At 48.9% G+C, this 22,216-nt stretch overlaps 1 protein-coding gene across 3 annotated transcripts in view; it reads right to left on the minus strand.

Moving 5' to 3' along the window:
• The window catches only part of OLFML2B (olfactomedin like 2B), a 49,523-nt gene that overhangs the window by 17,892 nt on the left and 9,415 nt on the right, over positions 1-22,216 (minus strand). The window contains exons 4-5 of one of the 3 annotated variants that reach the window (XM_086393785.1): positions 6,760-6,936; positions 344-569 (exon numbers count right to left, since the gene is read on the minus strand). In XM_086393785.1, the coding sequence (XP_086249911.1) occupies positions 344-569; positions 6,760-6,936 (403 nt within the window). Of the gene's footprint in view, positions 1-343; positions 576-6,759; positions 6,937-22,216 lie in introns of all 3 variants that reach the window. The other 2 variants (XM_086393784.1, XM_086393786.1) reach the window with 2 other exon arrangements.

The following is a 22,216-nucleotide window of genomic DNA, read 5'->3' on the forward strand; positions in this document are numbered from 1 at the left end:
TGGGTCACCCCTCCATGCCTCAGTGTGCACGTCTGAGAATGGGGAGGGCACAGAGGCCCCTTCCGGCTCAGCCACGCTCCGCCCTGTGGTCCTCTGCAAGCCCAGAGAAGGCAAGTGACTTGCCCCCAGGGTGCTCAGCAAGCTGTGAGGAAAGGCAGTAAGAACTCTGGGTAATTTGTAACTGCAGGTAAATCTCAGGTAACCAGGCTGGCTCTGCGGGGCCACTGTAGTAATCAAACTGCCGAAGGCAGGTGTGGCTCACAGGAAGTGCCCCTCCAGAGTGCAAAGGGTGACTCCCTCCCTGCCCTGCCTCTGGGGGGCTGCCCTGCGGACCCCAACTCACGATGCTCTTCGATGTCATTCTCCTCCTCGGGGTCCTTGGCTTTGTAGTAGGTGATGCCCCGGATTACGGTGGGCCTGGAGGCTGGCCGGCCCCTCAGGTGGACCTGTCTCTGTAGGGGTCGCTGTGGCTTCACCACCTCTGGTGGAGGCAGTGGCCGCGTCTGCAGGAGCTTGATGGATTTGATCTGTTGGGACACAGTTTCTTCCTGCAGAAACCTCTCTTCATACTGCTCCTCAGAGGGGACACAAGGGAAGGTCACAAGAGGCAGTGCTGGAGTCAAGGCCATCCTAGTCACAACAGCTAATCCTAAAAGCACTTCCTAAGCCAGGCACTGTTCATCTTGTCGTCAGCCCCATGAGGTATGAACCATTTTTAATCATTCCCATTTACAAATTGGGAAATTGAGGCACAGAGAGGTTATGTAAATCACCCAAGGTCCCAGAGCAGGGAAGTGGTAGAGGCAGGATTTGAACCCAGGCAGTCTGACTCTAGACTCTGACTCTAACCTACATGCTATACTTCCCAGAGAGTGCAGCTGTCCTCTCAGCTCTGGCCTAGAGATGCTGGGTGCCTCAGATCTCACGCAGTTGTTTGTAGTAAATCTATGTAGTTGGAACATGAAGTGTGTTAGTCACGCAGTCGTGTGTGACTCTTTGTGACCCCATAAACTGTAGCCCGCCAGGCTCTTCTCTCCATGGGATTTTCCAGGCAAGATTACTAGAGTGGGTTGCCATTCCCTTTTCCAGGGGATCTTCCCGACCCAGGGATGGAATCTGGGTCTCCTTCATTGTAGGCAGATTCCTTACCATCTGAGCTACCAGGGAATCCTGGCACAAGAAGGCTGAGGGCTAAGATGCACAGCTCAGGATAAGGCATGACTGCTTTTACTTGTGCTCTTGGCACAAACTGCCCCAAGCCCTCCCTAATGCATCCAGAATAAAGTCCAAAGTCCTTGACCTGGCACTGAGAACTCAAAGTGACTTGACCCAGCTCAGCCTTCTCTCTTGCTCCACCCCCAGCCTCCCCACCCTTGGTATTCCAGGCACTTGGGTGACTCCTGAACTGCTTGGCTCTCCCGAAGTGCTAGGTCTTTGCTCAGATTGTTTTCTCTGTCTGGAAGCCATTCCCTTCCCCCCATATAGCCATTTATTGAAATCTACCCACTTTTCAAGGCCTGGCTAAAATCTCAGGACCCCAAGGAAATACTCCTAAACCTTTTCATTTAGAATTCATCTTTCTTTCCCAATCCTTACTTTGCAGCAGAGACTTCTAAGTGACTATCCAAACACTCTCCTTTTTTCCTAACTTAATGAGAAACTGGTTTCATGGGAGTGGTCCTGGGACTAAGTTCTGGCTGTTAAAGTAGAAGTAGAAGTTGGTGGGAAGAGCTTTTGGAAAAGTTCCTTAAAACATGGGGCTGACTCAGCTGGAAGGCATCGTTTGCACTTTTCCTCATTTCTCTGGCCAGGAGAATGTGGGCAGGATGGCTGGAGCTGAGCAGTCATCTTGTGACCATGAGGGGATTTTGAAGATGGACATCTCGCAGCTAACTGTACCAGCCCTGGGCCACCTGCCTCCATGACTCTTTTACATCAGAACAACAAACCCCTATATTGTTTAATGCACAATATTTTGGTCTCCTACTCAAAGCTGAACACAACTCCTAATGGATAAAACTCTATACTATTATAACACCTCTCCCATCCTGCCTTCCACAGGAATTTCTTAAGAACGTTGTCTCTGTAAACTATGAGCAATTGGAAGAGCAGAGACAATCTCTTGTCTGTCTCTGATTCCCCTGGATATATGTATCTTAATATTTGTTAGACTGAATTTCTGAATCATAACAAATCCCAAAGAACTGTCAACACTTGTGACTGCCACTGGGATTTTTGTCAAATCAAATGATGCTTTACAGTAGGTAGCCTATGACCTGGGCATCATGATGGTACCAAAAAAAGGCCTCTGCGATGGTTATGGCCACACAGAAGGACCATCCTGTCTGTTCATCCTGGGGACTGACCTCTTGTGTCCACAGTGTGGCAGAGTCCCTGGGCCCTGCCTAGGTCCATCCAGTCATATTCCCTCACCCAGGCCCATTTTTGAAAACAAAGGGGCTTGGACACAGGGCCTGTGAGCCGGCTGTGCTCCAGTGCAGAGCCACCAGACAGGGCCAGTGGCTCCATCAGTAAAGCAAGCGCGGACCACGGGAGGCGTGGCCCACCTCTGCTCTCATGAGGACTTTGAACAGCTGAATTATGAAGAGGTCACTCCCTGTAGTCACCTAAGCCCTGAAAGCTCTTCTTCTCACCAGGAGGAGGTGGGTGAGCTCCCTTAAATCCTCAGTGAAATGTGCTCAGAGAGCAGAGCCCACTTGGAAACAAAACCTCTGTCCCTTTGATGCTCAGTCCTGAGAGGCAGAGCAGGACCTTTGAGCTCCCTGAATGTCAGCTGTCAGGGACCCAGCTGTCATGACCAACTCTTTCACTCTGCCTGCTGCTGCTGCTGCTGCTAAGTCGCTTCAGTCGTGTCCGACTCTGTGCGACCCCATAGACGGCAGCCCACCAGGCTCCCCCGTCCCTGGGATTCTCCAGGCAAGAACACTGGAGTGGGTTTCACTCTGCCTAGGAAGAAACAAATCAGATTCTTGTTCTGACCTTTAAAATCTGGCCTAGAGAAAACCTGGAGCCCTCATTCCCCACCACACCCCGGGTCTGTACTGGTTTTCCCGTGACAGAAGACTTTATCCAGATGGCACTGCAGACAGGGAAGCTCCTAAACGTGTGTTCTTCACTCCCCCATGCTGACCCACTCCTGGAAAACAGAGGACACTTTCCAGCAGCCTCCCCTTGCTGGGGCCAGAGAGCTGCCTGGAAGAAGCAGGCAGACGTGTGCCCTGGGCAGCCCTCACTCCCGCTAACTGCCCCTCCCCCACTTGCCATGGTTTGCTGGGGAGGTGACCGCCACCAGAAGTGCAGGGAATACTTGGCTGGTGGTGGTGGCATTTTACTGAGCATCTGTTATGGGCAGACATGTCCCTTCATATTCCTTTTAACCCTTAAAACAATGAGGCAAGATAGATACTATTATCCACATTTTACAGATGAATAAAGAGAGGTTCAGAGTCCTTTAGCAATCTGGTTGAAGGTTAATCAATTAAGTGAGAGAATACTTATTAAGTCATGTATGTGCATGCTAAGCCACTTCAGTCATGTCTGACTCTGCAACCCTATTGGACTGTAGCCCTCCTGGCTCCTCTGTCCATGGGATTCTCCAGGCAAGAATACTGGAGTGGGTTGTCACTTCCTTCTTATTAAGTCATAAGGCTATTAAATAACCCAGGGCTGCTTGCCTTCAGAGCCTGTGATCCACCTTGGTATAGCTACACTGTGCTCAGCTGTCACCACAGGACTAACTCATCTGCCGTCCAAAAAGCCCTCAGGGCCGTGGTCTGGCTGGTGTCCAGAAGACTTGGGGATTCCTCATTTCCCATAGAAAAGAGCTGCCTGGGAGGCGGACAAGAGGCCCCAGCCCTCAACTCAGATGCCACAGGCCATCTAATTGCCAGACCTTGGTTTCCCTCTGCATTGCAAAAGCAAGTTGTCATTTCTTCGTGGCAAACCCCAGGAACTGTCTTTAATTCCAGACTTTAAGGGATGAGCGGGAACTGCAGTTCCCACTCCCAGCCAAGGAGATGGAGCAAGACCATGGACAGCCTCTGCCAGAGAACATATAATTTCCTTGGATTCGCTGGCGACAGGCTGCACAGGGCGGCAGCAGCCCCCGAGTTTTTTGTTTCCTCTCTCTGTTAAATTGTTGTATGACTTCAACTCCTGGTGTATCCACGTTCCCAATCCCACCCTGACCTCTCCACCCACCCCCCAGAGCCCCCTGCCAACCCTCCAGGCATGGACCTTCTTGGAAAGACGCCTCCAACAAAGTGCCATTCACCATTCCAAAAAACCCTGACATAATCCATAAGAACCTTGAAAATAACAACCAAACCCAGACACCCCTCTTTACCCCCTTTTCAACAGGGGGTTCACTAAAGAGATAGGAAAAGGGAGAGAAAGATTCTAGCCTCGTCTCCTTCACCTCGCCTCCTGCCCTGGCCCTGGCTACCCCCACCACTACCCTGGTTTGGGTGGATTGTGCTAACCTCAGCAGTGTGTGAATGGGGATTTCAGGAGGGAGCAAGGTTTGCTGAGCAAGGAAAAAAAGAGTTTGGTGTGTTTGATTTGGTTTGCTGTTTACCCTCAGGAAATCTGAGCTGGGATCCTGAACATACCACATAATGTGTCATCAAGACAACTGATGGAATTCTCAAGCTCAGTCGACTGGGAAATTGGAGCCAGAGAGGACTGAAGTCAGGGAGCACCTGATTCCACTGAGCGGCTGGACCGGCAGATGATGCCACACGGGCGGTGACAGGAGCCGCTGGGCCCCAGGTCTGATGAACCCAGGGTGCCTCCAATTCCCTTTAAAGTGCAAATGTCCTCTGGCTCTTTGGTTTACAAGTTCAGACTTGCTCAGGGGTGACCCACCAAGCAGACTAAACATACGCTCAGTCACTGGCGTGTCGAGAACACCCGAAAATGAGAATAAAAATAATTTTTGAAGATATATGATATTTCCAAAAAACCATCAATGGAGTCATCGTGGGCTAAGCCAGAAAATTACTGGCCTTGCTTGTACTTATTTTCTGGTTTGGAAATGGGTTTATTTCAAGTTACAAATTGGGCGGAGTGTAGGCACCAGACTCTCTTCAGGGCCTCTTGTCTCCAAAGTCCTAATCTGCCTGCTCTTCTGCCTTTGGAACACATGCTCAAGGTTCCCCAAACCCACAGCTGCTGCCTGCTTGGCTCCACTTGGGGAATTTCTTTGCTCAAGAGTTCCAAGCCCGCAGGCCTAACCTTACTTCCTCTCTTACCCTGATTCTTAACAACCCAGGCAACAAATCCTTTGCAGCAACACTTCCCAGCCCTTTTCAATGTCACAGCACATAGAGCCACAAGTTCAGGGCTTTGCTGTCATTGTCCCAGACCCTCTCAACCCACACTCTGCCCACCTGCCCCAGGCTGAGGGGATCCCGCGATGGGTCACCTGAAATCCATGCTCTGCTGTCCACCACCAACCCGTGGGCCAGTAAAAGTAAGCAAGACCTTTCTTAGCTGTCGCTATTCCGTGTTTGCCAGGGACCCCTTTTATAACACTTTATCCAGACCTGCCTTGCTGAGAGCATCCACACTCTGCAAGTCCTGCTGCCAGAATTTACCTGTTTCCTCTTCTATTCTTTTAGGGTTAGCTCCTGTTTCACAGGCAGCAATTTAGGAGATAACACATAAATAATAATATATATAACTATCGGCACATAAATATAACTTGGTTGCTGCTGCTGCTGCTAAGTCGCTTCAGTCGTGTCCGACTCTGTGCGACCCCATGGACTGCAGCCTACCAGGCTTCTCCATCCATGGGATTCTCCAGGCAAGAACACTGGAGTGGGTTGCCATTTCCTTCTCCAATGCATGAAAAGTGGAAAGTGAAAGTGAAGTCACTCAGTTGTGTCCGACTCCTAGCGACCCTATGGACTGCAGCGCACCAGGCTCCTCCGTCCATGGGATTTTCCGGGCGACAGTACTGGAGTGGGATGCCATTGCCTTCTCCCATATAACTTGATAAGCAGAGACAAAAGAAACAGGTATCAGATGGGGAGGTATTTTTAAGCAAGTAGGCCCTCTGGCATCACCCAAATCACATTAGGTAGTGTTTCATTTCATCACACCAACCCAGACACTGCTGAGTGGGCAGAGACAGAGATCTGAGACCCCTGCCGCCACTTTCCGGCTGAGCCACGGGGAACGTGAGCGTTCCTGGACCTGCTTCCTCTTCTGCAAAGTGAGGGTACTGATGTCGGCCTCGGGCTGCCTTCCAGAGCTGGGGTGAGGGCTGTACAGTGTGATGGATGATGGAAGTACTCACAGAGTCCCTTACAAATGGGGAGGACCACACAGCTGACTGCTTCCAAACTGGGACTCTTCTAGAGTGACAGAAGGAGTCATTAGCGATCATGCCGGGACAGCAGGAGTAAACTAGGATGGTCCCAGACAAGCCACCTAACTTGTAAATGCAAGGGATGCTCAAAATGGCAGGATGAAGTATAATACAAAGAACAGGCCTGGTACCCAGGAGACCCAGATCTGGGTCCTGGCTTCAACCCTGGCTGAACCTTGCGGGGCTTCAGTGTTAAGTGTGATGGAGTCCACTTCTGCCCGGTCAGACTGATGGGACAGTTGAGTAGATGGAATGAGACCATGCCTGTGGGAGGCTGGAGCCCGAAGGCTCCATGCACCTGCGAGGGGGTGGGCGTACACTTTCCGGAGGGCTGTGGTCAGAGCTCCCGGAGGCCGGGGCTGTACCTCGGGATGGGTGTAGGCTGCAGCCGCGTCCCTCTGCAGGGCCGAGCGGATGTCTGGAATGCTGTCCAGGATGTTATTGGAACAGTTCTCTTTGCCTCGCTTGTTCATCTCAGTTCGAATTTCTTCCACGTCCTCTCTGATCTGCTCATTTTCCTTGGTGAGGTTTTTAGATATTTCCTAGCAAGAGAGAAAAATTTTTAAAGGGAGTCATTTAAAGTGCTCTGAGGACAAGTAGGAGGGAGCTGGCAGCCATCTCCTGCTCCGAGCCCAGAGACTCAACAGGCAGGTTGAGAAACCAACCAGAAAGCACAGGGGCCCTCAGGAGCGTCCAGCCCTGTGCTGAGGCCCAGCGCATGGACTCAGGTCGCATCTCCAGGGCAGCCTGGCTCCAGTGTGTCCATGACTGGAAATGCTTCCCAATACCACCACGGCTTTCCTAATAATAATACTGTCATGTCCCCGAGCTACTGGGACACCTGCTATTTTTCCATCCTGTGCACACAGTATGCTCATACCAGTGATGAGTAACATTACAGAAAAATTCCATTTGCTTGCATCTCCCCACATGTGAACCAATGTCTCAATTAATGAAAGAGGGATTTTCTAGGCAATTTAAAAAGAGGTGGTCAAAGAAATCTACTTAATCTGCTTTTCTAATAAGAACAAACTATTCTTTCGAGCACTTTTTAAAAATCTTTTTTTAATTGAATTCTAGTTGATTTACAATATTGTATTAGTTTCAAAAAGTGATTCAGTTATATACATACACATTTTTTCAGATTATTTTCCATTATAGGTTATTACAAGATATTGAATAGAGTTCCCTGTGCTGTGCAGTAAATCCTTATTGCTTATCTATTTCATGTATAGGAGTTTGTGTCTGTTAATCCCGTATTCCTAATTTATCCCCTCTGCCTCTCCCCTTGGGTAAACATAAGTTTGTTTAATATGTCTGGGAATCTGTTTCTGTTTTTTATATAGATTCCTTTGTATTGTTTTTTAGACTCTACACATAAGTGATTTCATGTCATACTTGTTTTTGTCTGACTTAGTTTGATATTCTCCAGATGCATCCATGTTGCTGCAAATGGCAACATTTCACCCTTTAAAAGTATTTACATATTTATTTTTGACCGCGCTGGGTTTCCTTGCCGTGGGTGGGCTCTCTCTAGCTGCAGCGAGAGAGGCTTGTCTAGCTGTAGTGCACGAGCTTGTCCCTGCAGTGGCTCCTTCTGTTGCAGATCGCGGGCTCCGGGCACATGGGCTTCAGTAGCTGTGGTGCACGAGCTTGTCCCTGCAGTGGCTCCTCCTGTTGCAGAGCGCGGGCTCTGGGCACATGGGCTTCAGTAGCTGTGGTGCACGAGCTTGTCCCCGCAGTGGCTCCTCCTGTTGCAGACCGCGGGCTCCGGGCACATGGGCTTCAGTAGCTGTGGTGCACGAGCTTGTCCCTGCAGTGGCTCCTCCTGTTGCAGAGCGCGGGCTCTGCGCACATGGGCTTCAGTAGCTGTGGTGCACGAGCTTGTCCCTGCAGTGGCTCCTCCTGTTGCAGAGCGCGGGCTCTGGGCACATGGGCTTCAGTAGCTGTGGTGCACGAGCTTGTCCCTGCAGTGGCTCCTCCTGTTGCAGAGCGCGGGCTCCGGGCACATGGGCTTCAGTAGCTGTGGTGCACGAGCTTGTCCCTGCAGTGGCTCCTCCTGTTGCAGAGCGCGGGCTCCGGGCACATGGGCTTCAGTAGCTGTGGTGCTCAGGCTTGGTTGCCTTGCAGCATGTGGGGTCTTCCCAGACCAGGAACCAAACCCGTGACCTAGCATCAGCAGCTGTATTCTTAACCACTGGACCCCCAGGGACACCCCTTCACCCTTTTTTTATGGCTCCCCTTTAAAAAGCATTATTTACATAGGAAATTGAGAGGCTGGCTTTAAACTTTCCTAATCACACATAAAATGTTTCCCTAAATGACCCCTCCTTGGCGAATTACCCATGTTCCAGATGTACTTCGTACCAGAAAGGACCAAAGTTACATTTCTATCAACCAATACTGGTAAGCACCTCCTGTGTGTCTAGGGTACAGTATGGCAGAAAGAAATCCTCTAATTCCTCTGGTGTTCCTGTCCTGGGATGGGAGGTGGGGGTGGGTTCCGTGGGGGACAACTGCAGTGGAGAAGACAGGCTCCCCACTGCAGGAAAAAGATGACCAACCACGCCAGGTTCTGTAAATGCCACACAGGCGTTCAAAGGGAGGGGTGGCGAGAGGCATCAGAGGCAGCATCCTGGAGAAGGTGAGGCTGAATGGGATTTGAATCTTGGGCAGCTGTCAACAGACTTAGAGGTACCCTTTCATCTCTAGCTATTTTTAGAGACGTTTACTGCACTGAGATCTAATGTTGTCCAGCACTGGCTCCCATTCCACAGTTTCCATGAGCATCTGAATTTTTAGATGTGGCGTTCTCCTTTGGGCCCTGTTTATGAGGGTGATAGAGGAAGTAACCATGTAAACACAGAGGACGTGTACACTTTCCATCTTTCTTTGACAGACAGGTACAAGATGTGCAAAAGCTCAGACCCCGCCAGGCACAGTCTGCAGTCTGGTAAGACGCCGCTGTTGGCCTAGAGGGATGCCACGGTGGCTCAGACCTAGGGGGCGTATAGGCAGACTGTGACACCCAGACACTGTGGCTCCAGTGGCTCTACGTGGGCTGCCCAGAGGAGCCCACGAGGTGCTTGTTAAAACTAACCAGGCTCCAGACCACTGGCCATGCCATTCTTACAGCATTTCAGCGCACGCCAAATTCTGAGCACTGGAAAGGCTCAATGTGTTCTGTGGGGCTGACGCCAAGTCGGCCTCCCTAAATATCACAGAACTAAGTGTGAGAGCGAAAGCCCTTGAGAGGAGGTTGTTTCAAGAGTGCCCGGAATGAGCGGTTTTACTGGACGTCTATCATTCCTGATAAGTGTTATCAGGGTCAGTCAAATGCAGCGGTTAAGAGCACGGATTCTGGAGGAAACCTTTCAGTTTACATTTCAATGGTGCTACTGCTAGACCTGTTATCTTGGGCAAATTGCTTAAGCTCCCTATGCTTCATTTGTCCATGTGTAAAATGGGGTTAACACTAGCACTCTCCTGGTGGGTTGTAATGAAGAATGAGTTAACGTTTGTGGAAATGCATGGGACATACTAAGTGGCTGTTATTTTTCATAGAATGTTACTGTCATGGTCTATGCACAGGTTGGAAAAGAATTTCCAGACATGAGGCAGAATGAAGGGAGAATAAAGCTTATTAGAGTGGGAGACGCTCTTGGAACAGAGGCTGGCTCCAGGAAGAGCCAATCCCTTTCTTGGGCTGGTAGCCAATTTTTATACCCTCAAGACAGAAGATTCCTACTGGAAGGGTGGCATTAGGTGATTGGTTAAGATGCTATAGGGTAGGTAATAGGGTGGGAGGTTTACCTACTATGGGGCCAGAAAACTGGCTGGCTTAAATTCGGAGGCTCATGGCAACAGTTGCTATGGGACTTGGTCAGTTCCAGAGATTTTTGTCCTGTGACAAAACAGAGGGCTCCACACCTGTGACCTGGTCTAGGGTTCCACAGAACTACTACTCAAAGAGACCAACAACACAGGCATCACTCCATCACTCAGGAGCTTGTTAGAAATGCGGACGCTCTGTTCTTACTGTAGGATTTGGGAGAAAGGTAGATAGTGATGGGAAGCTTTACATAATCTAAAGTGTGTGTGTGTGTGTGTGTGCGTGCGTGCGCGCACGTGTTTATTGAAATACATTTGTGTAAAGCATAAAGATTTGGGGAGACTAACCTGAGCAAGAGTCCCTGAAAAATAAAAGGCAGTTTGATTTAAAAAAAAAAAAGAAAGAAATGCAGAAGCTCCGACTTGACCCAGACCTGCTGAATTAGAATTTGCGTTTTAACAAGATCCCCAGGCAGTCTGCATACACACTGAAGTCTGAGAAGCACTGTCTTCAATATAGGGAGCTTGGGATACAGCTGATGGAAAGGGGGCCCAAATGTGTCAGAAAGGCTATTTTACAGGAGCCAGGTTCTTCCCGGGGCTGACAGGAGAAGTTCCTGGTGCCTTCATGGGATTCAAGCATTTCTGATCATCCACAAGCACCTGCAGTGAGCAGCATCCTTGCATCTTCTGTAATTCTCACATCCTGTGATGTGGAGTGAAGTCCCAGAAGGTTCAGGGTTCGATACACTACTCCTTCATTAATGCACTCATGTGTTCAGCCCTGGGCACAGAGGGTAAGCCAGAGCAAGGATCCTGCTCTGATGAAAACCACCTTCCGTGAAGGGAAGTAAGCAATACATAAGAAATCAACAAGAAACCATCAATTAGTAAAAAGTGCAATGAAGAAAGCAAGTTGGGGTGGTGTGACAGAGGCTGGTTCTGACTCATGGGGAAGGTCAGTGACGTAGCTCTAAGGGACTGAAACGTGTCCACCTCTGCTGCCCAGCCGTGGCCCCAGGACCCCAGACCCAGTGGTGTGGCCTAAGTAGCTGTATTAGCAAAACAAGAGCTCACGCAATTCCTGAACGCCTGGACAGAGTCAGCACTGACCCTCACACTCGCTGTGAGGCAAAGGGAAAATACCATGGAATTAGCCCCTGCCCTCTGGACCTTGGGTTTTCTAGACCCCTGGAAGGCCCTGTTCTCACTGATTTAGAAATGCCCAAGCCACTTTCTGGTTTTAGTGAGGGACCATTATTCTTGGTTTCCATAGAGGAGAGTTTGAGACAGGCCTGGCCCTGAGACCCCAGAGAAGCAATATTTTTTATTTCCCTCCTGCGAACAGCAAAGCCCACCAGCCGCCTGAATAAACAGCAGGCTGGCGGTAGCCTCACCCCATCAGCCTGCTGGGCCAAGCCAGCTGGGGTCCCCCAGGGCTGCAGCAGCAGATGCCCCTCCTTAGTCACCCTCCCCGACTCAGGCACCTCTCCCCCAGCGATGCTGGCCTTGCAGGGCTCCCCACTGCTCCCTGGGGTTCTGCCTTCCTCATATCAAGGCTCTTGCTCGGTATGTCTCAGGAGGCACCAGGGATGCTGCCTACCCAGGATACTCTCCATCCTGCCCTGGGAGAAGGCTGAACCCCATGACCTCATGCCTCTGGCTCTTCCCCTCTGGGACAGCTGTGACTATGACATTTATGGTGTGTGCAACTTGGCTTGTGCATAGCACTGGCAATGTGGGAGAGAGAACAGGAAGGGTGCCCGTCTTGCGGGGTGAACACATCTCATCATCCCTACCAAGGGTCCTGGTGCTGTGAGGAGGGAGAGGAAGAGGGAAGAAGAGTAGGTAGAGAGAAGGCTGGCACAGAAGGCAGGACACAGCCAGACAGGACGACTGAAGTTCTGGGAGCTGGGTCACGGGACTCAGGCCAAAGAGTCGAGAGGTGTTCCCAGAAGGAGGGCCACGTGCTGGGGCAGGCAGTAGGGCATCAAGGGCGCCTTCTAAGAGCAAGCCCACCTTGCCAGATGGGACAGGTGTCCTGCTCTGACCACAGCCAGATGCACAGGTGGCCGAGAGGAGGAGGTATGCAAACTAGGCAGGTCCCCGGGAAAGGGGAACTATGTATAGGCTTCCCTGGAATTGGGGGTGCCCCTGGCAGCCAGCCCTGGCAGCACAGCTGGTCAGAGGGCAGCTTGAAGGAGCCATGGAGGGCCAATACTACCAGATGTGCACGCTGGGGCAATGGACGTGGATGGAAGGGCTGTTCCATGGGTTCAGACGTATCCTGACTTTGTCCAGCTGTGGGACACGTATGTGCACGCCTGGGTGAGAGCACGGGGCAGCTTCAGCCAAAAGTGTTGGGACCTGAGGGAAAGACGACCAGGGTCAAGGCTCCATCAGTTCTCTGTGGTCTTGTTCTCCCACCCAGAAGCAGGGATGAGGGGCGGTGGGCAAAGTGCAGGCTCTGGAGACCAGGTATGAAATACACACCGCAGTCACTACCTGGTTTTATGTAACCACTTAAGGTGAGGGATGGGACCTCTCCAGGCCCCAGGTAGAGGAGGTCAGAATAATGATGTCTGCCTCCCAGGCTTGGTTTGGAGAATGAATGAAGAGGCACATGTAGCTCAATGCCAGGCACTAAACAGGGCTTGGACACGTGGACCTGAAGGTGGGGTGGGATGGACTCTCAGGATCTTGGTAGCAGACATGCAGGTAGAAAGGGGAAGGGAGCTAAGGCGTCCTGTGGCTGGGACAGGGAGGAAGGTGAGGACTCAAGGCTGGTGTGATGTGAAGGAATCCTGTAGAAGGAGACCACACAAGATTGCAGCTGGGCCAAAGCACGGTCCCGACTCGTGTAGCAGGCACGTCCAGCCCCCACCTGAGACACAGGGCTCCAGTGCAGATGGTAAGCTTGAGGGTGAAGGGAGCAGGGTGCTTGTGGGAGGGAAGTGTGACAGTGTGGGGGGCGGGGGTCACTGGACCTGGTGGCAGGGCTCGAAGTTCTCGTCAACTCACCCTGCCGCACCTCCTCAGAGGCCTCCAGGACATGACTAGGACCAGGTTGCCTGGGACAGCCACCCCTGAAGACAGCTGTCTGCAGCCCCTGGAGGAGAGCTGCAGGGGAGAGCAGCTAGAAGCAGCCGGTGCTCCAGCTGACGGGACAGCCGGGGCGCCACACAATCCCTGACTGCAGCTGGTGGAGACGGTAGCAGGCCCGTGCTGCAGGGGTGGCCGGCTGACGTGTTCCATCACTCCCTCAACCAAACAGCTGCTGACCATTTGGTCCACACCCTGTGCGGGGCTAAAATCCAGCAAACAAAAATAACTTAGACCCAGGTTGTCCTCAAGACGTTCAGAGCCTGGAAGATAGTCAAACACATAAAAAGCAAGAAGTTCTAGGCCTCTGATGACCAATCCTGTAAATATAGCCATGCACTCCTTACATCATGGCAGCTCCAAGCTATTGCTGGGCCAGTGGATGTAGGACAGACGCTCACACCGTAAACCCCTTTAGCCAAGAAGAAAACCTTTCATGCCACGGTGACAAATTAGATTTGAAGTGTAGACAACCCCAGGAGAGATAATATATTGACCTGAGCCCTTACTAAGATGTGAATTAACATTGGAACTGAAATATATCTTAGAAATCTTATCTCCAATCCTTTCCCATTTCACAGATGAGGACACTCTGGTCAGGCAGGGCGAGTGACACTCCTTTCCAGGCCACACTGGAGTGAGGAGGAGAGTGAAAAGATTTACAGCAAACCCTTCTGTGAACAATAGGAAGACAGTGCACTTGGTGTCTTGATGTGAGTGGAGGGAGGGCAGAAAGGAAAGGCTTGGAAAGAGACAGCTCCCCTGACTCATGGCCTGGTCTGCACAGACAAAAGTTACATTTCCCCATTAGTTGGTAAAGAGATGTATCCCCCAGTGTCAGGAATGATCTTTTGATCTTGCCTTCCAGACCAGAAACACAAAGGCCACCACATCCTTACGTCTGGGGGCGAAGCCCTCAGCAATGCTTATGCCAACACATTCTGGGGAGAGGGCCAGCTCTGGGTCTGGTAAATCCATTGTAGACTTTAAATCTCACTTGGATGCAACATTATCAGGAGAAAAGCCTTCAGATGACACACAAGGTTCCACAGTGCCATCTGTATTCATGGATGGGGTTTGCAAACTCCAGCAGGCAGGTGCGAGGGAAAGAGCCACACACACACGCTTGGGCAACAGAAATCACACTTTGGAAAGCTTGTAGGCATGCACCTATTTTAAGAGCCTGGGCTAGGCACCCACACACATGCAAGAGCACACGTGTAAACAGTCACCTCCAAGTAATTATAAATGTTGACAGGTGTCCTGCAGCTAAGTGGGGGTGAGGCATTCCTTCACCAAGTTTTGCAGTTTTTATGGGCATGACTTAATCCAATGAAAGCCTTGAAGCTAGAATAAATTATTTTAATGAGCTGTCCCTCTGTTTGTCTTTTTCTTTACTTCGAGAATAAATCTACTCCTGGAAGCAGTTGGTGGTACCACAGCTGTACCCTTGCGTCTTGTCCCTCTGCTGTCAGAAGGCACTTTTAGGCCTGGGCAGCCTACAGGTCTTTGTATCTCTGAGTGCACTCAGAGCAAAAGTCTTCTGAGCTGAATCTGTGCCCTGGAGTGAAAACAGTCGTGCAATGAATAGGTTCTGCCTTTGCCTTTGGAGGCTACAGATTTTCCTTCTAGACTTCTAATTCCTATCTCTCCTGGCACTTCTACTCTGCGCCTGTGCTGTGCTTAGTCGCTCGGCCATGTCCGACTCTTTGCGATGCTATGGACTGTAGCCCGCCAGGTTCCTCTGTCCATGGGATTCTCCAGGCAATAATATTGGAGTGGGTTGCCATTCCCTTCTCCAGGGGCTCTTCCCACCCAGGGATTGAACCCACATCTCTTACGTCTTATGCATCGGCAGGCGGGTTCTTTACCACTAGTGCCACCTGGGAAGCCCATATTTGTGCCTGCTGCTGCTGCTGCTGCTACTAAGTCGCTTCAGTCGTGTCCGACTCTGTGCGACCCCATGAACTGCAGCCCACCAGGCTCCTCCGTCCATGGGATTTTCCAGACAAGAGTACTGGAGTGGGGTGCCATCGCCTTCTCCATATTTGTGCCTACACCCACCTCAACTCCAATACATACCGCTACTTCGTGCATCCCCTTCCCTTTTCCAGCCATTTTCAAAAAAGGGTCAGTCTGGATCTACCACACTGAAGGTTCTTGGACCACTGACCACCTTAGATGTTCCTTTTACTTGGACCAGTTCTAGAGGAATGCCCATGCGGTTTCAGGCCTCCACTACATGAATAGGAAAGATGTTTTGAAGCGTAAGTTTTTGAAACACAATGAAATGGTTATACTAAGATACATGCTCCAAATATATAAAAATTAGAAAGTCTGTCAATACCAATTTTCGGTAAAAATGGGTATGGAGTATTCACAGCCTGCTAGAGGTGTCACTGGGGAGAACAGTATGGCAATAAAGTTGTCCCTTGGTATCTGCAGGAAATTAGTTCTAGGACCCCCGAGAACAGATAAGAGAATCCATTCAAGTCCTTTATACAAAATGGTGTTGTTCAGTCGCTCAGCTGTGTCAGACTCTTCTTGACCCCATGGACTGAAGCACACCAGGCTTCTCTGTCCTTCACTATCTCCTGGAGTTTGCTCAAACTCTTGTCAATTGAGTTTATGATGCCATCCAACCATCTCACCCTGTCACCCCCTTTTCCTCCTGCCCTCAATCTTTCCCAGCATCCCAGGGTCTTTTCCATCAGCTCTTTGCATCAGGTGGATCATAAATATTCCCCGCAAAATTCCAGAAAGCTCCAAAAAACAAACATTGAGTTTGCCACACATACATAACATTTGCATTGTATTAGGTATTGTGAGTAATCTAGAGATGAATTAAAGTATATGGTAAGATGTCTGTGGGTTTATGCAACTACTACACCATTTTATTCACTGGAAGGACAGATGCTGAAGCTCCAATATTTTGGCCACGGTGCGTTGAATCTACTGATGCAAAACATGTGGACGCGGAAGGCCAATCATACCCCTTAAAACGTGATAAGCATAACAACCCAGTGGTCTCATTCCCACTTACGTATCATAAAGAAACGTATGTGTGTGGGGGACGGGCTTTTAGATGGGTGCTCCTGGGGCTATTATGAATCACAAAACTAAAAATAACCCCCATATTCACCACCAGTAGGCAAGATCAGCAAATTGTGGTATAATCTCACACTAGAATACTACACAGGAATAAAACTGAATGAACTACAAGCCACAGAATTGACATAAAATCTTTAAGTTGAATGAAATAAACCTAACACACATACACACATACTTCTGTAGGATTCTATGTATTTAAAGTTAACAAACAGAACTATTGTGTTTAGGGATGTATCTTTAGGTGATGAAACTGTAAAGAAAAGCGAGGAAGATGATTAACAAAGTTAAGGATAGAGGTTCCTTTCAGGGATGGGATGTATTAGGCTGGGGTAAAAAAAACTGAGGTTTTGCATTGTTGAAATTTACCATTTGATATTGGAATATATTCTAAATAAATGTGGTCATGTTATACCTCATTTTAATGTGCATTTCTTGCTTTATGTTTTTTTTTTTGCTTATGACATTACTCACCATTTTATATTTACCTTAGACTATGGAAATGAAGTTCAGAGAAGGCGATGGCACCCCACTCCAGTACTCTTGCCTGGAAAATCCCATGGACAGAGGAGCCCGGTAGGCTGCAGTCCATGGGGTCGTTAAGAGTCGGACATGACAGCAATTTCACTTTCACTTTTCACTTTCATGCATTGGAGAAGGAAATGGCAACCCACTCCAGTGTTCTTGCCTGGAGAATCCCAGGAACGGGGGAGCCTGGTGGGCTGCCGTCTATGGGGTCGCACAGAGTCGGACACAACTGAAGCGACTTAGCAGCAGCAGCAGCAGCATGGAAATGAAGTTAGAAAGCAAATTCGAGCAATTTTCTTATTTGAGTTCAAAAATGGGTTGTAAAGCGGCAAGACATCTTGCACCATCAACCACGCCTCTAGTCCAGGAGCTGCTAATGAACATACAGTGCAGCGGTATACAATGCAAGAAGTTTTGCAAGAGTTGAGAGCCTTGAAGCTGAGGAGCACAGTGGCTGGACGTAAGAAGTTGACAACGACAACTCAGAGCCATCATTGAACCTAATCCTCTTACAACTACATGAGAAGTTGGCAAAGAACTCAACGTCAACCATCTACAGTAGTTTGGCATTTGAAACAAACTGCAAAGGTGAGAAAGCTCAGTAAGTGGGTGCCTCATGAGCTGTCCAGAAATTTTTAAAAATCATCATTTTGAAGTGCTCTCTTCTCTTATTCTATGCAACAACAACAAACTATTTCTCAATTGGATTGTGACATGTGACAGAAAGTGGATTGTATATGATAACTGGCTCAGTGGTTGGGCTGAGAAGCTCCAAAGCACTTCCCAAAGCCAAACTTGCACCAAGAAAGGTCACGGTCACTGGTTGTCTGCTGACAGTCTGATCCACTACAACTTTCTGAATCCTGGTGAAACCATTCCATCTGAAAAGTACGCTCAGCAGATCGATGAGATGCAGCGAAAACTGCAATGCCTGCAGCCTGCATCAGTCAGCAGAAAGGGCCCAATTCTTCTCCACGACAACGCCTGACCACACATCGTACAACCAACGCTTCAAAGTTGAATGAATCGGGCTACCAAGTTTTGCCACATCCACCATATTCACCTGACCTCTTGCCAACCCACTACTGCTTTTTCAAGCATCTTGACAACTTTTTGCAAGGAAAATGTTTCCAAGGCAGCAGGATGCAGAAAATGCTTTCCAAGAGTTTGCTGAATCCCAAGGCATGGATTTTTATGCTACAGGAATAAAACATTTCTCTTTGGTAAAAATGTGTTGATTGTAATGGCTCCTATTTTTGATTAATAAAGCTGTGTTTGAGCCTAGTTAAAATGATTTAAAATTCATGGTCCAAAACCGTAATTACATTTGCACCAACCTAATAAGTGGGAAGAGGGCATGTGGGGAGCTTTTAGGGTGTTAGCATTGCTCTGTTTCTTGAGCTGGGTGGTAGTTGCACGGGTATTCACTTTATAATGATTTGCTAAGCTGTACATTCATTGTTTATGCACTTTCCTATGCATGTGCTATTTTTCACCATTTAAAACACAAGCTCAACCAAAATCACTCCACCAAGCAGGGCTCCCAGAGCTCACTTTACCAGGAGGTGAGATTCTCAACAGTTCAGATTCCATTTCTCTCTCCTTCCTTCCTCTTTCATCTGCAAATGGAGTTTCCATTCTTAAATCCTGCTACAGAGCCGAGGTGGATGCACACATGTGTATGTGCCTGCTTCTTCTGCCAAGTTCTGATCTTACTCTGGGCAAAATGCCCCTCCATTTGACCCCTTTTGTCTGGTCTGACCTCCAAAGAACTCTCCTTGGGATTCAAGAATATCCAAAGGCCAGGAGCAGAGGTTCAATTCCATTCCTCCTGCAGAGTCAGGCTGGAGACGGAGTGTTTTTTCCATTTACCCAGCATTCTGCCTTTTCAATGTGCACAGACTGCAGACGGAGTTGGCCAGCAAGAGCCAGGAGACGAGTGGCCAGACCCAAAGACAAGAGACTCTGGTCTGTGGGCCCAAGGCCCAGGCCCATCATTATTCACTGTCACACCAAAGCACCTCGTCATCTTGGGCTGCCTGTTGGGGAAACTTTCACTGGATGAGACCTTCCCTAACTCAAATTTAATCCTATTTAACAAGATTTATGGGATATGGCCATGGTTTTGCCTAGAAATTCCCTTGGAAGGACTATTGCTATAAGTTCTGGTTAGGAAAAACTGACGCTCCCAGGGCAACTAGCAATGATTTGAAGACGCTTATAAGGTTTATTAGAAAGAGCCTGGACAAGGAACCAGATGACCTGAGCTCCAGCCTATTCTTTCCCAGCACTGTGTCTGTAGGAAAGCCATTTAATTTCCTTTGGTCTCATGTCTTGTCCAGCTCATAGGAACAAAGAAACTAAATATAAATGGAATGCTTTAAAACTACTGCTGCTGCTAAGTCACTTCAGTAGTGTCCAACTCTTTGTGACCCCATGGACTATAGCTCACCAGGTTCCACTGTCCACGGGATTCTCCAGGCAAGAACACTGGAGTGGGTTGCCATGCCCTCCTCCAGGGGATCTTCCTGACCCAGGGATTGAACCCATGTCTCCTGCATTGTTCCAGCATTGCAGGCAGATCCTTTACCACTGAGCCCCTGGAGAAGCCACTAAGTAAAACCACTAACGCTATACAAATATAAGGGATGATGATGATGATTACAAAGGTTCCAGTTCTTGCTACTAAACATTCCATAGTTCTGAAAAAGAGATAGCTCTCATCAATGTAACTATGGTTAGTTTTGGCGAAAACCCAGTGACTGACTGTTCAGAAGATAGATGCTGCTGGGTAGCAGCATTGCACCAAATTCACCCTCAGCCCCCTCCTTTGCCAGCAGAGAGGGCTCAGCTGCTAGACAAGGCTAGAAACAGATTATAGCCCTTCAACAAAGCTCAGCGCACTGGCCTTCTCAGAGGCTGAGTGCCTGACCTTGGCCTCATGAGCACTGTGTTCTACCCGCAGAACCACCTTTCCCAGGCTGTGTTCTCCAGAGAGAATGAAAAACATGTGGCTGCCAAGGTCAGGTAAAAGCAGAAGAGGAGGCTGTTACCGATGTTCCTGCACATTTGGGTGGTTCTAGGGGCCAAGGGAAAGGGAGGTACTTTTCAACTTTGAAGGTCCAGTTGGATCGTGGTCTAATTCCTTTTGAACCCATTTGAAAGAAGCAGAAGCTGGTTCTAAAAGGGAGGAAGAATCCCAGGCCTGCATGAAGTCCGTAGATAGTAGGATGCTGTTGACCATTCCCAATCCCATCAGTCTAGCTATTACTATCAGGGAAGGAAAGACTCAAGAAGCCAAGTAGCCTGATTCTCTTCGGGAGCCCCTCCAGGAGGAGTGGGGTGATAAGAGTAAACTGCCAAGATCCTATTGGCCACCTTGGCCTGCCTCCAAGTTTGGGCTCCAGTACCCTGACCCCACTCATTAGACCTCACAACTGAAGTGACTATGGACCTACCAACCCTCCCAGAGCAAACGGCCACGTTCAGACAGCACTTCATCCCAGCCCTGAGGGAGTTAAGGCTACGGGTAGTTGAGAAGGCTCTGGTGTTCTCTATCTTTAAAAAAATTTTTAATGGGAGGATAATTGCTTTACGATGTTATGTTGGTTTCTGCCATACAGCAACATGAAGCAGCCATAAGCATACATGTATACCTTCCCTCTAGTGCCTCCTCCCACCCCGATCCCCACCCTACTCCTCTAGGTCATCACAGAGTACTGGGTGAAGCTCCCTGTGTCATACAGCAGCTTCCCATCAGTTATCTGTTTTACACATCAGTTCAGTTCAGTTCAGCCACTCAGTCGTGTCTGACTCTTTGCGACTCCATGAACCGCAGCACGTCAGGCCTCCCTGTCCACCACCAACTCCCAGAGTCCACCCAAACCCATGTCCATTGAGTTGGTGATGCCATCCAACCATCTCATCTGTCGTCCCCTTCTCCTCCTGCCATTAATCTTTCCCAGCATCAGGGTCTTTTCCAATGAGTCAACTCTTCGCATCAGGTGGCCAAAGATTTGGAGTTTCAGCTTCAACATCAGTCCTTCCAATGAACACCCAGGACTTATCTCCTTCAGAATGGACTGGTTGGATCTCCTTGCAGTCCAAGGGACTCTCAAGAGTCTTTTCCAACACCACAGTTCAAAAGCACCAATTCTTTTGCGCTCAGCTTTCTTTATAGTCCAACTCTCACATCTATACATGACTCCTGGAAAAACCATAGCCTTGGCTAGATGGACCTTTGTTGGCAAAGTAATGTCTCTGCTTTTTAATATGATGTCTAGGTTAGTCATAACTTCCCTTCCAAGAAGCAAGCATCTTAATTTCATGGCTGCAATCACCATCTGCAGTGATTTTGGAGCCCCCCAAAATAAAGTCAGCCACTGTTTCCACTGTTTCCCCATCTATTTGCCATGAAGTGACAGGACCAGATGCCATGATCTTAGTTTTCTGAATGTTGAGCTTTACGCCAACTTTTTCACTCTCCTCTTTCATTTTCATCAAGAGACTCTTTAGTTCTTCACTTTCTGCCATAAGGGTGGCATCATCTGCATATCTGAGGTTATTGATATTTCTCCCAGCAATCTTGATTCCAGCTTGTGCTTCTTCCAGCCCAGCGTTTCTCATGATGTACTCTGCATATAAGTTAAATAAGTAGGGTGACCATATACAGCCTTGACGTGGTCCTTTTCCTATTTGGAACCAGTCTGTTGTTCCATGTCCAGTTCTAACCGTCACTTTCTGACCTGAATACAGATTTCTCAAGAGGCAGATTAGGTGGTCTGGTATTCCCATCTCTTTCAGAACTTTCCAGTTTATTGTGATCCACACAGTCAAAGCCTTTGGCATAGTCAATAAAGCAGAAATAGATGTTTTTCTGGAACTCTCTTGCTTTTGTGATGATCCAGCAAATGTTGGCAATTTGATCTCTGGTTCCTCTGCCTTTTCTAAAACCAGCTTGAACTGGTTCTGGAAGTTCATAGTTCACATATTGCTGAAGCCTGGCTTGGAGAATTTTGAGCATTACTTTACTAGTGTGTGAGATGAGTGCAGTTGTGCGGTAGTTTGAGCATTCTTTGGCATTGCCTTTCTTTAGGATTGGAATGAAAACTGACCTTTTCTAGTCCTGTGGCCACTGCTGAGTTTTCCAAATTTGCTGACATATTGAGTGCAGCACTTTCACAGCATCATCATTTAGGACTTGAAATAGCTCCACTGGAATTCCATCACCTCCACTAGCTTTGTTCGTAGTGA

This window comes from Bos grunniens, chromosome 3, assembly GCF_055505025.1.
Source record: "Bos grunniens cultivar Pamir isolate PY7600 chromosome 3, Bosgru_T2T1.0, whole genome shotgun sequence".
Taxonomy (NCBI): Eukaryota; Metazoa; Chordata; class Mammalia; order Artiodactyla; family Bovidae; genus Bos; species Bos grunniens.